Source organism: Zeus faber (genome assembly GCF_960531495.2).
Source record: "Zeus faber genome assembly, chromosome: 2".
In the NCBI taxonomy this organism is placed as follows: Eukaryota; Metazoa; Chordata; class Actinopteri; order Zeiformes; family Zeidae; genus Zeus; species Zeus faber.
Genome location: NC_137189.1, coordinates 24,723,126 through 24,739,008, shown reverse-complemented (window position 1 = coordinate 24,739,008; position 15,883 = coordinate 24,723,126). Strand labels below are relative to the sequence as shown.

Genomic DNA, 15,883 nt, shown 5'->3' with positions numbered 1-15,883 from the left:
GAATCGATTGTTTTAAGAGATCTGTTCTTCCTGAATATTTAGACGCAGCAGTGACAGAACGGCCCTTAACATAAGTATTGCGAAAATATAACACTTAAGACTTAGAATACTAAGAATTTATTAATAAATTAACATGAATTAATGAAAAAAGCTTCATTCTGTTGTGTGCGGCAGTAGAGCTGCAGTAACTCCCCTCTCCACTAGATCGCAGCACATGCACGTGACAAACCGGATTTGGAAAGACTGATTCTGATCGGATCTGATCCATTTATTGATGCGTTCATACATCTCGCCCTTCAAAGCGTTTCTTTTGTTATTTTATGTCCAAACTACTTTTCATTTTCTAATCTCCTCCTTTATACTCATTTCACCACTTCGTTTAATTTGATTCACAAATGCAATCCTTCTTCTTCTTCTTCTTCTCGCATATTTTCACCAGAATAGAAGCACATGACGGAGAAACAGAAAACAGAAGAAAAGAACACACGCACGCACACACACACACACACACACACACGCACACGCGCACACACACACAGACACACACACACACGCACGCACGCACACACACGCACATACATATTGAAAACACCAAACAGTCGTTTGTTCCTTTGGAGGTCAGGTTGCTGTGGCGATGAATTATTCACGAGCTGACAGCCATCGCCATGGCAACCGCCCCAACCCCCTACCCAGACATTCCAATAGTGACACTTTAAACAAATAGCTTAACTTTAGCTTCGTGTGACAAAGTATCAGGACCCAGGACCAGAAGATCCAGAGGAGGAGAATGAGAAGGAGGGAAGGAGGAGGAGGAGGAGGAGGAGGAGGAGGAGGAGAATGAGAAGGAGAGGAGGAAAAGAGGATGAGTGGAGGAGGAGAGGAGAAGGAGGTGAAGAAAAAACCCACCTGGACGGAAGGCAAACTGCTTGTGGAGCTCCGTCCCAAGTTCCGCTGCAAACACAGAGCCATGACCCCCTGATGATGTCATCTGGGGGGGGGGGGGGGGGGTAACTTTATTCACAACTAGTATAATACATTTGAAAACAGATAGGCGGACAGACAGACAGAGACTCCATCAGACATTTGGGCATCCTCTTTTCAGTGGAAAGTCGAAACTCTGCCTCTTTGTACACACTGAATGGATGAGGGAAGAAAGAGAGAAAATAAAAGAAAAAGTAACCCCCCCCCCCAAAACAACCAGACACAAGAAGAACTTCTTCCCACAGGCTGTCACTCTGATGAACACTTCATTTTCATTGTCAATGCAACACAAAACACGGTGTATATACTGTACATTGTATATATGCATATTATGTCAAATCCAGTTACCTCATTTATACACAGTAACCTGTTAATTATTCATATTTATTCCAGCATCTTTGCACTTTGCAGCATAGCACTATTGCCTTCCTGCTACAATTTCACTACTGTCTACATATACTACATCTGTACGGTCATTACATACACATGTAGTTAAAAGTTTATGTTTTAGCTTGTTCTTTGTTTCACCTGTATGTCTAGTCCATGTTTGTACATTGAGAAAAAGGGAAAAAAAACGGAGTCATATCCTTGTATGTATGTGTACATACTTGGCGAATAAGGCTGATTCTGATTAGGGCTGTCAAAGTTAACGCAATAGTGCAAAATTTGTTTCAACACCACTCGTTTTTTAACACGACGGGTGGGTGGGGGCAACGGAGAAAAGTGACTAATGGTGCATTCCGTTTTAACTGGGAAGTCTCAATTACCGAGCTGCCAGTCGCAAATTTCAAGCGGAAGGCACCCTGAAGTCCGATTTCCAACTCAGAAAGCTGTAAGAACCTCACCAGCCCCGATCTCAAAATCCAAGATGGCTGTTCCGTGCATCAACAATTACTGTAGTATCACGGCTGTGATGTCAACAATGATTTTTTGTTTTTTTTTAACTAAGTGTATTTTGATGTGAACATGTTCATGGACCCCCAGAGGAGCACCCCATTCCCTGCTCCCATATTTGTTCTGTAGTTCTCTGTATTCTGAAAGAGCAAGCACAATAAAAGGCGAGGCCAGCTGTCTGTGCCTCACAACCTCACCACAAGGGTGTCCCAAGGCTCGGTGCTAGGACCCCTCCTCTTTGCCATATACACCACCTCATTGGGCCCGATCATCCGCTCACATGGCTTTTCATATCACTGCTATGCGGATGATACTCAACTCTATCTGTCCTTCCCGCCCGACGACCCTACTGTCTCGACGCGGATCTCGGATTGTCTCGCTGACATATCCACATGGATGAAGGATTATCATCTTCAACTAAATCTGGCGAAAACGGAACTGCTGGTCTTCCCAGCCAAACAAGGTATTTATCACAACATTGATATTAAAATCTCTATCTCTTGTTCCTACCAAGGCTGCAAGGAATCTTGGTGTCATTATTGATGACCAACTGACATTCTCGGACCATGTTGCCGCCGTCTCCCGGTCCTGCCGCCTCGCACTACTCAACATCCGAAAAGTCAGGCCGTACCTGACCCAATATGCCACTCAACTGCTGGTACAAACCTTGGTGATGTCCCGTCTCAATTACTGCAACGCCCTCCTACCAGGCTTGCCGGCCTGTGCGGTGAAGCCAATACAGATGATACAGAATGCGGCGGCGCGACTGGTGTTCAACCAGCCAAAGAGGGCACATGTCACTCCGCTGCTCATCGAGCTCCACTGGTTACCTGTAGCCGCCCGCATCAAGTTCAAGTCTCTTATGCTGGCCTACAGAGTGATTGTTGGGAATGCTCCCGCCTACTTAAATGCTCTTGTAAGAGCATATGTTGCGGATGATGCGCTCGTCAAATGAGCGTCGCCTGGCTCTGCCGGCCATACAGCCACGGCAATCCAGGCTGTTCTCATTTGTAGTTCCACGTTGGTGGAACGAGCTGCCAAAAATGACCAGAGCGGAGACCTCCCTCTCTGTCTTTAAGAAGCACTTGAAGACCCAGCTCTTCAGTGAGTACCTCCTGTCCTAACCTACAACTACTTAGCACCACCTTGCAGTATTTATTGTTACACTAATGTTGTTGTTACACTAATCTCTGTCGCAATGTAGCTTGAATGTTATTCTCCCTTGTAAGTCGCTTTGGATAAAAGCGTCTGCTAAATGACTAAATGTAAATGTAATGTAAATGTAAAAGTTTTCCTGGAGGCTCCATTTGTTCCCTGACTGTTGTACTGGGCTGTGGTCAACTTGGCTGTGACATCATCCCCAGCTGTGACTTCCAAGGTAAATGGAACACGCCATAAAGCCTTGGTTAAGCCTGGTATATAGTCACTGTTTGCTACATCGACTCCGACGATTCTTTCGGATGGGTGCGCACCTCCCAAATTTTGCAACTCCGCGCTGTGAGCATCAGGTATTTCTCCGTCGGTGTTTGTGTTGATGGTCGGCAAACCAGCTTTAGGTGCATTACCGCTGCCAACTGGACTTCCTCCCTTCTCCTTCTGTGCGTCTTGCTGTGTGTAAAGGACGGACATTCATCTCCTTCTGTGTCGTCTTTCCTCCGAAAGCAATAGTAAATCGATTATTTCTTCTTCCTCAAGGATCAGCAACTCCATGTTGTAAACCGCCATGTCTCTTTTCATAGACTGGCTCTGTTAACGTTTGCATTGCTTCAAGTTACAAAAGCCACAAGTCAAGGAGTGAGCGCGCCATTAGCCGTATGGCTCACTTGGGGCAACTACAGTATAATAGAGCCTTTATACCTGCAGAGAGTGCTGGGTGTGTATAGCTGGTACATTGTTGGTTGCACTATTCTCAGAAACCACGGGTGGCAGTAGAGAGAAAGTACCGTGTGAAGCAGAAAGTAGTAAACAAAGAAGAGCGCTAACCAGCATACATGGCAGCAAGCACGGTTTGTTTGTGCCGAGGAGGAATTGCTGTTCATGGTGATTAATGAACCGCCAAAAGTGCAGAAAAGGAGCTGATCTGTCGGCCCGTTCCATGCACAGACAGGACGGGGTTTGAACACGTCCATCCTGCGCAGCATTTTTCGGATTCTCCAAAAAGAAACTGCATGTTAAAACCCAATAAATACATTACCTTTTATTTGTCAACTGAACTTTACAATGACAATTTTAAATAAAATCACAAACCTGAGTGAGCTGTTTGCGTATACTATTTAATCTCCGCGTCAAACAGTAATTGGAAGACTTTTAATTTCACATCTGACTTGTACTGCGGATCGAAACAGCTGAAACAGAAATCAAACAGCAAAACACTGATCTCCTTTCACTTCCAATGCATTTCCAGGGAACGCCCCTCATGCCCTTCGCACCCTGTCACCAAATTTTGGAGGTGTGCCACGCGCCATGGCGCCCCCTCTGATGTCATTTGTGTCACACGCTCCCTCGCGCCCTCACACTTGGGGCAAGTGTAAACCTAGCTTGAGAATGCTCTGCTCCCGTTTCTCTGATCGCTCTGATCGCTCTGATCGCGCTGCCTTTTTAATATATTTTTTAGAATGGTTAGAAATACGGTAGATTTACGGGAAGATATTTAAACAGGAGGACAGTAGGAGAGAAGGGTAAAATACGGGAGAATCCCAGGGATAACGGGCAGAAAGACCATAAACAAAAATTACATTTAGCAGACGCTTTTATCCAAAGCAACTTACAATTCTTAAACACCAACGGATGCGGCCATCAGGAGCAATTAGGGGTTAAGTGTCTTGCTCAAGGACACTACAGCATGCAAGCAGGAGGAGCCTGGGATCAAACCCGCAACCTTTAGATTACTAGACGACCAGCTCTACCTCCTGAGCTACCAAAGACAGATTCTGTCAGACAGAGCCACAAGCGTCATAGGCAGCCTATGACGCTTGTGGCTAACAGAGTCTATGATAGACGAGCAAAAACCTGGACAAAGACACATTCATTGACACACTTAGTTACATTCAGACCAGTGGTGCATTGTTTATGATTTTTGATTGGGTTAGAAATGAGCGGGACAGAACATGATGAACAGCTATAGAAACGCTGAATTATGAATTATTTTTTATTATTTATTAGGGGTCCATCCCGTAGGAGTTGTAATTGCTATTGTTTGGATTCTTCTTCTTCTTATTTTTCTTGACACTTTTGGGGCAAAAAGTGTCTGGAACAGGACAACACACAACACCTTCGGAGCTTGTTAGAACCGGGATGTCGCAGACATCTCGTGGCTCAAGTTTCATCCAAATTGATCCACATACAGAGCAGGAAATAGTAAAAAACCAACTAAACGTAACCATAAGTAGCCGAACATTCGCGCATCACCGACACGCAACGTTCTAAAACTTCCGTTCGTGGAGTGAAGGGAGATGAGTTTGTGGAGTAAGATGCTTTGTGACACCATCATCCAATTCGCTATATATATTGCAGGCAACGTAGTGTGGACTCCATTGCTCCATAGTGGTTACAAACTGCATGTTTGTGTTTGTGTGCGTGTGTCTGTGTGTGTATCGTCTTACCTTCTTAACCTTTGCGGGGCTTTTCGTTTGCTATATTATTCTTTTGCCCATTTTGTAAATATGAACACATTCTGTTCCATCTAACCCGGTGCCGTTTACCTCCTGGGGCATTGGAGCCAGTCCTAAAACACTAACCGAAGGAGTCCAAAACAGTCCAAAACATTCCGTGTTTGTGTCCTCACACATGGAGTACCTAACACGACTTAACTGAACCCCTTGTATTGCTGCCTGCAGCTATATTATTCGGGATCCATCCGGCAGGGCTGGAACCCTATTGTTATTGTCCGGATTTTTATCGTCATTAAAAGTTACTAAACGGTTGAGGTCTCGTTAGAACCGGGACATCTCAGACATATGGTGGTTCAAGTTTCATCCATATCAATCCACAGACGTAGCAAGAATTTGTGAAAAAACAATGAAATTTTACCGGTAGTAAATCGCCGATACGCCATGGTTCGAGCCAATGTGGCGTTCAATGTGAACTCGGAAAATTATGTACCAAACCACGACTAAATTGAACCTCTGTATTGCTGCCTGCAGCTATATTTATTGGGGGTCCAGCCCATAACTGCAAACACGGTAACGTCTTGTTTGAACCGGTATCTCAAGTTTCATCCAAATCGATCCACATACAAAGCAGAAATTAATGAAAAACCAACCAAATTTGATTGATATATGAGACATGGTCCAATGCACTTCCCGCCAAAATATGTCCAACCCGGCTAAAAGTATCTGGAACACAACAATGACAGAAGTTCCAAATGTCATGTATGTCACAAGCATCTAGTGGTTTAAGTTTCATACAAATCGATTCACATACGGAGCAGATATTACTGAAAAACCAAACAAATTTGACCCCAAATATTCAGCTGGGCCTGCTTGACTGACATGCCAATATTTGTAAACCAAATGAACAAGATGAGATTTATAGTAAGACGTTTTATGATGTCATCATACTATTTACTATAAATGTGTAGATTCTGATTCAGAATGTCCATTTGGACCTTGTACAGTGTAGACTCGGGTTTCGACATTATAAACTATACATTTACGTGTATATTTATGTACTTTATTACAAGCTAGATGTCTGTGGATTCTGTGTCTTTCCAGATTCATGAAAAGTACGAAAAAATAGTAGTCCACAAAAACTTGTGACCAGGGACAGCGAATCCACTGGAATGTGCGACCCAGTGATGCGTTCAAGATCCAGCGACGCGTCGGAAAAAAAGAAGCCATGCAATAGCATTTCCTCACAGAAATACCACAAAGTTTTTCGTATTTCATGGAAATGTAACTTATTGAAAATGTTGAAAAAAAGTCACCACTAAAATTAGATAAGTTTGCCTAGTATAGTAAATCTCTGTAAATACATTAACCTGGGTAAATACGTTATTATTGACGCACACGAGAACCAATGTCACCTGCCGTCACTCAGAATCCAGATGTACCTACTTACGTACAACAAGGTAAGTTATTACAATGACAAGATTTGGTTTAAAGTTTTGACTTTTTTTACAGCTAAACGTATCCCATTGAAATGAAAAGACAGAAAGTGTTAAGAACTAAGGATTATATCTGCGGCTCCCTCCCCCGCACCTAGGACCCGTTACAGTTCGCGTACCGGCAGAACAGATCCACAGATGACGCGGTCTCCTAGGTACTGCACACCACGCTCATGCACCTGGATGGCCAGAAGGGGGCCTATGTGAGAATGCTGTTCATCGATTACAGTTCAGCTTTCAACACCATAGTGCCCACCGGACTGGCTGTCAAGCTGAAGGAGCTCGGACTGAATACTCCGCTGTGTGCCTGGATCCTGGACTTCCTCACAGCCCGGCCCCAGGTGGTTAGGATGGGGGAGCACATGTCCGGCTCCCTCACCCTGAACACAGTATCCCCCCCATGACTGTGTCCTCAGCCCCCTACTGTACTCCCTGTACACACATGACTGTGTGGCCAGGTCCAGCTCCAACACCATCATCAAGTTTGCTGATGGCACCGTTGTAGTGGGCCTGATCACCGACCGCGACGAGAAGGCCTACCGCGAGGAGGTGGCTGACCTGTCACTCTGGTGCCAGGACAACAGCCTACACCTGAACGTCAGCAAAACTAAGGAGCTGATTGTGGACTTTAGGCGAGGATTACAATCGAGGACACATTATTCTATATATTTTTATTTTATTCTATAAGTATTCGACTTACTGTATTACATTTTACGAATCAGTTAGTTGGTCTATTAGAAAGAAATTTTTCCCTAGGACATATTGTGTGTTATCACTGGGTGCGTTGCATTACATTTCACTGCATATATGTATGAAAGTATGTATATGTATGTGACGAATAAACCTCTTGAATCTTGAATCTTGAACTGACAAGTTCTTCCACCATAATTCTAATGACTAATTATTGTTAATGTTTCATAAATGATGTCTGAATAACAATATAGAAAAGTTATCTATTTAACTGAATTTACAATTGTAGATTATTAGCAGAAAAAAGTAGTAAAGTAGTAATTACAACTAACATGTATTTATTATATTTATAAAATAAAATGAATTTATTAATATTGTTGTTTTGCAAAGTCATAACACAGTCTGTTTTTGTTATTGTTCCAAATGCTGAAAATGAGCTGAAAATCAAAGACAATAAAGAAACCATTGTCCAAAAATCCAGCCCCCAAGGTCAGTCACAATATTTAAAAAAAAAAGTACAATGGCCACAACTCCACGATGTTTGTAACTTTTGTAACTTGTAATGCATTTCACAGAAACCAAAAAATATAGTATATATATATATATTTATTTATTTATTTATTTATTTATACACACACACACACACACACACACACACACACACACACACACACACACACACACATACACACACACACACTGTATATCATGTGCCCTTCATCTGTTGGCTTGGCATGTAGCTTATAGCGCAGAGAAGAGAGAAGATTCTTTATTTATCACACAGCACACACACAACACATGCAATCATGGGGCGCATGTAGTATGCACTGTTTTGGAATGCAGACTTTGAGGCTCTGGGTTTGGGACACATTAGAAACACCATCTGTCACTTGAGGATCAGCACGCATGCACGCACACACGGTTCAAATTACGGGGGGGATTGGGGGGGTCTGACCCCCCTTATTAAGACTTGGACTCCCCCGAAACAGGTAAAACAACAGGTCGGGGGAGGGGGGGATCGAAACATTTATATATTCTTCTTACCTGCAATCGCAAATATTCCAGGCATGAATATTTCCAATATTCATGCCTGGAAGAATCTTATAATAGGATTCCAGACACCTCTAAAGTGGACCAAACCATTATGCCAGCGTTTCTGTTATCCGGTAATTGCCGGTTTTTAAGCGTAAAATCTGTTGAAATCCGACATAATTAAATCTCTCCGGTCAAAATGTGAAAATACTTCCCTCCAAGCACAATTTGAATGAGTGCAGGGCACTCAGCAAGTTGAAATGGGAAGCCAATCAGTTTGGACGATCTAAAGCTGACCTGAAAGCTTCACCTCTGACCAATCACTGTTGTCGATTTGGAACTAAGCCTCGCCCCCTCCCTCGTGGACAGGTTGCGCTTGTAAACGCACACGGAGCGGAGACAAAGCACAGCGTCCAGAAGAGAAACACAACAGGGACAGGGACACATACATCCATAGTACCACGCTCACGCACCTGGATGGCCAGAAGGGGGCCTATGTGAGAATGCTGTTCATTGATTATAGTTCAGCTTTCAACACCATAGTTCCCACCAGACTGGCTGTCAAGCTGAAGGAGCTAGGATTGAATGGTCCGCTGTGCACCTTTTTATTCTATATATTTTTATCTTATTCTATAAGTATTCCACTTACTGTATTACGTTTTAGGAGTCAGTAAGTCGGTCTATTAGAAAGGAATTTTCTACTTTTATCACCGGCATTACATTTCACTGCATATATGTATGGAAGTATGTATATGTATGTGACAAATAAAAATCTTGAATCTTGAATCTTGAATCTTGAATCTAGTTTGGTGGGGTTTTGTTTTTTTTTGGGATATTTAAGTTCTGACCCAGAGCACACCGCAAATATTAATTGTGTAAAATATGTGGACGCGACATCCCGACGAAGACGGACAACTCCACAAACGTATTATTTATTCAGACCTACTTCAAGATTCAAGATTCAAGATTTTTTATTCGTCACTTACATATACATACTTTCATACATATATGCAGTGAAATGCAATGCTTTTTTTTGGCGTACATTATGATAAAAAATGGAAAAAAATACAAAAAAGTGCAAGAGTCAACCGGAGCGCCGGCGCAGGCGACCGCTAGGGGCGGCGCCACTATCGCCCCTTGGCATATTTATTTGGTTTTGGATTTGATCCAAATTGTATTTTGGTGAAATGTTAATTAAAGAAGCTGCACTTTTTACTTATTGTTACGCACGGAAATGATTTGATTTCAAGTCACATTCGTAATGTTTATTTACTTTTAAAATGGCGTTAACTGCCGGGAATTTTTAAATATTGAATAAAAATGTTAATTAATTAATAAATGATATCAACATGCCTTGATGATGTCATTCTCCAAATAGCCTGCTTAGCCATTGTTTTTAAGCTCACCAAACACAGATAACGTTTGACCGGAATCTCCCCATTTGTCCGGGAATTTGAAATCTCCCACGAGACGTTGGCACCCACTTTCTCTAACGAAACTCTGCACCTACACTGAGCATGCGTATTGACAGAACGATTGCGCAGGCTCAGTGCGCATGACGCGAGGAGAGCGAGATGCGGAGTCAAACCAGAGAGAGGGAGACAGGAGGAGGAGGAGGGGGGTGAGTCGCAGTGGGGTGTCCTACGTAATACGCGGGTGTGTGTGTGTGTGTGTGTGTGTGTGTGTGTGTGTGTGTGTGTGTGTGTGTGTGTGTGTGTGCGCGCGTGCGCCCAGGTGCCCAGGTGCCCAGGTGCCCAGGTGCCCAGGTGCCCAGGTGCCCAGGTGCCCAGGTGCCCAGGTGCCCAGGTGCCCAGGTGCCCAGGTGGATGGGTTAAAACGTCACCATGATCACATGACTTTAATCCAGACGTGGAAACATCTGACTCTGGGGAGCAAATGTAAATCGGCTTGATTTTTGAGAAACACACTTCTTTACGTTTCAGAGGTTTCAGACATGCAGGCGTAGTCTTTTCAGTAAAAAGTCAAAGCTCCGCCTCTTTGTTCCACACTGAATGACCAAGGGGCCAAAGAAATGAAAAGGTCGCTCGTTCCCACTGTTTCGCTGCGGTTTTTTTTTCTTTATGATTGTTCCTTTATGTTCGTTTCTTTATGCTAATTTCTCTATGCTTTCTGTACATTCGTCTTCGCGCTCGTTTCTTTACGCTTGTTTCATTATGCTTGTTTCTTTACACTTGTTTTTTCAACCTTGTTTCTTGACGTTCTTTTCTTTACGTTAGTTTCTTTATATTTGTTTCTTTATGCTAGTTTCTTTACGTTAGTTCTTTATGCTCTTTTCTTTATATGTTTCTTTATGCTAGTTTCTTTACGTTAGCTTCTCTACGTTTGTTTTCTTACGCTTGTTTCTTTATGCTAGTTTCTTTACGTTAGCTTCTCTACGTTTGTTTCCTTACGCTTGTTTCTTTATGCTAGTTTCTTTACTTTAGTTTCTTTACTTTAGTTTCTTTACTTTAGTTTCTTTACTTTAGTTTCTCTCTGTTTGTTTCTTTACGTTTGTTTCTTTATGATTGTTCCTTTATGTTCGTTTCTTTACGTTCATTTCTCTATGCTTGTTTCTTCACGTTCGGCTCTGTACGTTATTTACTTCACGCTTGTTTCCTTATGCTTGTTTCATTATGCATTATGCTGTTTCTTTACACTTGTTTTTTCAAGCTTGTTTCTTTCCGCTCGTTTGTTGACGTTAGTTTCTTTATGTTTGTTTCTTTATGCTCTTTTCTTTATATTTGTTTCTTTATGCTTGTTTCTCTACCCTAGTTTCTCTAAGTTTGTTTGTTTACGTTTGTTTGTTTACATTTGTTTCTTTACGTTTTTTTCTCTGTTTGTTTCTCAACACCTGTTTCTTTACACTTGTTTGTCTACGTTTGTTTCTCTATGTTCTTTTCTTTGTTCGTTTCTCTAAAATAGTTTCTTCATGGTTGTTTCTTTACGTTTGTTTCTTTACGTTTGTTTACATTTGTTTCTTTACCTCCATTTATTTGTGCTTGTTTCATTACGTTAGTTTTTTCAAGCTTGTTTCTTCACGTTAGTTTCTTTACGCTTGTTTTTTACAGCCGTTTCCTTTCGCTAATTTCTTTAAATTTGTCTCTGTTTGTTTATTTCTTCATGATAGTTTCTTTACGTTTGTTTCTGTGCGTTCGTTTCTTCATGTTTGCTTCTTTACGCTCATTTCCTTACACTTGTATCTTTACGTTTGTGTCTGTATTCTACATAATACGCAGGTGTGTGTGTGTGTGTGTGTGTGTGCTTGTTTCTTTACGTTTGTTTCACTACATTCATTTCTTTACGTTTGTTTCTTTAAGCTTGTTTCTTTACGTTATTTTCTTTTTGTTTCTTTACACTTGTTTCTTCATGGTTTGTTCTTTACGTTCGTTTCTTTCTGTTTGTTTACATTTGTTTTTTTGTGTTTGTTTGTTTACATTTGTTTCTTTACACCCGTTTCCTTTCGCTTGTTTCTTTATGTTTGTCTCTATACATTTTTCTTTTTATTTCTAAACGCTAGTTTCTTTACGCTTGTTTCATTACGTTTGTTTCTGTACTTTAGTTTCTTTATGTTTGTTTCTTTACGCTTGTTTCCTTATGTTCTTTTCTGTGCGCTAATTTCTTCACACTTTTCTTTACGCTTGTTTTTTAATGCCCTTTCCTTAACAATTGTTTCTTTAAGCTTGTTTCTTTACCGTTGTTTCTATATGCTTTTTTCTTTATGTTCGTTCCTGTGCTTAAGACTCTTAGTTTTTTTTTACCATTGTTTCTTTATGCTGTTTTCTTTATGCTCGTTCCTGTACGTACATTTTTTTTTTTACATTTGTTTCGTTGCGCTTGTTATCTTACGCTCATTTCTTTGCACTTGTTTCTTTATATTCGTTCCTTTACAGTTGTTGTTTTTTATGCTTGTTTCCTTACACTTTCTTCCTTACACTTGTTTCCTTATGGTGTTTCTTTACTTTTGTTTTTTCAAGCTTGTTTCTTTATGCTTGTTTCTTTACGTTTGTTTCTGTATGTTATGTTTGTTATTTTACGTTAGTTTCTTTACGCTCGTCCCTTTACGCTCATCACTTTACTCTCGTCCCTTTACCCTTTTCTTTAGGTTTGTGTCTGTATGTTAGTTTCTTTATGCTTGTTTTTGTACGTTTTGTTGTACGTTTACGCATGCTTCTTTGCGCTTGTTTAGTTACGCTTATTTTTTCAAGCTTGTTTCTTTACGCTTCTTTCTTTACACTTGTTTCTTTCTTGCTGTGACAATGGTCATTATTACCAGTTGATAAGATCGGAACGGTCAACACACAGACACATTCACACAGTGTACCTGTTATCATGTTGAGCTGCAGCCACAGCTCGGTGACTTGGCGGCAGAGTTGGGAAACCCGGTTCAGAGCCATTGCGTCCCATTGAGGGTCCAGTTAGACGTGCACAAACACACACAGAATGCACACACACACACTTGCAGACGTTCAAAACCCAAAACAACGTGCACCCACCGCCAGAGAGAGAAGTCCAAACCACCAGCTGACCCTCATTGAGCCAACAGGGCGTACACACACACACACACACAAACTTAACACAGAGCATGCACACTCTGACAGACACAACAGTTTCCCATTTCACTCCTCATTTTACACAGAGAGAGAGAGAGAGAGAGAGAGAGGGATCAATTTCGACCAACGTACACACACACACACACACACGCACGCACAAAGCGGGCGGAGCCAAAACGCCCCTTTCAAAGCCGTCGTCCAATTAGAGGCCAGGCCTTCAGCCGAGGCCTCCTGCTGGCCACTGCCACTATAACAATAATTCATTAATTCATTCATAAAGATGTTAATGTAGAAAGTTCTGCAGAATCATCTTTTATTTTATATTCAAATTGTATTCAACTTAAATTAAAGGGCGATCATTTGTTTTTCTGTTGGTTTACAGTAAAATGTCTTGGAGTATTTTTTAAAGTTTTTCATGCAGTCAACAATAGTAATTGTACAACCTCTATTTTATACTTCTATTATACTTTATTTTCTACCAAGTTGTCAGAGTAGCAAAATAAATACTTGTGAATTGTTATGAACTTTCGGCGTATCTCAGATAACTTCCCATTATTTAAAATTTACAGTTAATATTCGGCAACCCGTTTATCTGGGGCGGGGGGGTTTACAGTGTAGATGAATACACAGAAGTACAACCTCACGTTCAGTAAAAACTGTGTGTGATATATGGTAATATGTACTGAAGACCCGGTCGCTGAGCTACAGGAAGTTGGCGGCGGCTTCCTAATTGCTCACTTCCCGTTTCCCCTCCCTGCTATTAAAGTACTGAACTACATACTGATATTAACATACATAAGTTGACACTGCTATTGAAGTACACTGCAATATCTGGAGAATTAAGACACTTTTCATAGAAGAGCTGGAACATGTACTGCAAATAGCTCAGAAATGCAGTAATAGGTACTTATATTTCATAATGACAATAAAAAAAGTTAAACCTAATTACTGTAATAACTATAATTTACTATAATAATAAGCAATTGACTGTAATTTGATATAATTATAACCAATGTCCTGTTACAGTGGTACCTCGACTTACGACTGAAACAGACTTTATTTATCACACAACACACGCACATGCTTTGATGTTGGCCGGTGAAATGGCTCCTCTGCTTTTGACCCATCCTGGCTTGTCCTTCCTCTGGGGGCACAGCCAGGAGCAGTGGGCAGCATACGTGGACGCGCCCGGGGACCTGGTGATAAATGTCCATTGCTGGTCAGACGATGATGGGTGCATGTTTTTGAGGGGGGTCCTTACTGACGTGAGGAACTCCACACAGAAAGGCTCCTATTTGGGAGATAATCCGCCGGAGCACGGTGCCAACAGCGCCCCAGGCGAGAATCGAACCCAGGACCTTCTTGCTGTGAGGCAGCAGTGCAATGCACTGCGCCACCGTGCCACACAGACTGCATCTACTTACGACTAATCCAAGATACTTTTTTGTATTTGTATTTTGTATTTTGTATTTGTATCGACTTGCGACCGACTGCTCCAAGATACGAGCGTGGAAATTTGCAGTTCGCGCCTCGGCGGCCAGTCAGCAGTCAGTCAGCGGGCAACCTACATCGTGTGTGCACGTAGTTCGTGGCTTATCGATATTTTTTTCATCTTTACTGTGTTTGTGATTTGTTAGAGAGACTAACTTGACAATGTTTTTATTGTTATATTCTTCTTTCTGTTCTTTAATTTGCATTTCATATTTCTTGTCGTTGTGAATTCATTGTGGTTTGGTGAAAGTCTTATACCAGATATCTTATCTTGTCAGAAAAACAAAGAAGGTACATCTTTGTTCCGGCGTTCTGCTTTTCTTCTCCTTTGACGTTCCCTCCGTTTGGAGACATCTCCAGAAATAACTGAACTAAAAATAAGACCACGCTACAAACAGATCTGGGAGCAGATCACATCTCTGACTGACGTTAAAAGTAAAAGCACACAGTGCACACACACTGCATAGTACACATATACCACAACCTGGCTCTCACACCGTGTACACACTCCCTATCAGTGAAACACACACAAACACGTTCCCACCCTGGGTAAACAGGATGTAGAGGATCTGTTCTACACACTGAACACACATCCTGTACTACAGTAGGAGCATTTTACTGTCGTTATTTAGTAGTACAGTAGTAGTACAGTATGATTTTATACCTTGCACCAGACAACACAGAGTTAATCTGAGTGGAATCAAACTCTCAACCTGCAAAGATCTTTAATAATCATTAATAACTGCTTATTAATAAACTCACACCCCCACCACCATGTTCTGATCAATAAACTGATCATCATTGATTATCCAGAGGGAGAATCAACACGACAAAACACAGAAATAACAATCTGACAAAACAGGTGAAGCAGCAACAATCAGAACAGTCACATGACCTGGAACAACTTGAGCGATGATGGAGTAGGAAAGAGGAAGACCAGCTTAGGACGGTGTGTGTGTGTGTGTGTGTGTGTGTGTGTGTTTTCCCAGTTGAAGCTGAGTTTGAATCAGAAATATCTCCGGTTTCCTCTGAGCAGCAAAGAGGCTCCGCTGCCACGGCCACGAGAACACTCCCAGCCCAAAGCACCACAGAGGAGCACAAAGTCAGGCCCGCCACCACCGAGAGGCAAGGCCACAGGTGG

General features: G+C 41.8%; 1 protein-coding gene across 1 annotated transcript in view; it reads right to left on the bottom strand.

Moving 5' to 3' along the window:
• Positions 1–13,095, bottom strand: part of LOC307247645 (guanine nucleotide exchange factor DBS-like) — a gene marked incomplete at its 5' end in the record, with an annotated part of 31,558 nt that extends 18,463 nt beyond the window's left edge. Inside the window, one exon of the mRNA XM_080023793.1 lies at positions 13,023–13,095. Within this exon, the coding sequence (XP_079879919.1) occupies positions 13,023–13,095 (73 nt within the window). The remainder of the gene's footprint in view (positions 1–13,022) is intronic.
• Between the last annotated feature and the right edge of the window lie 2,788 nt (positions 13,096–15,883).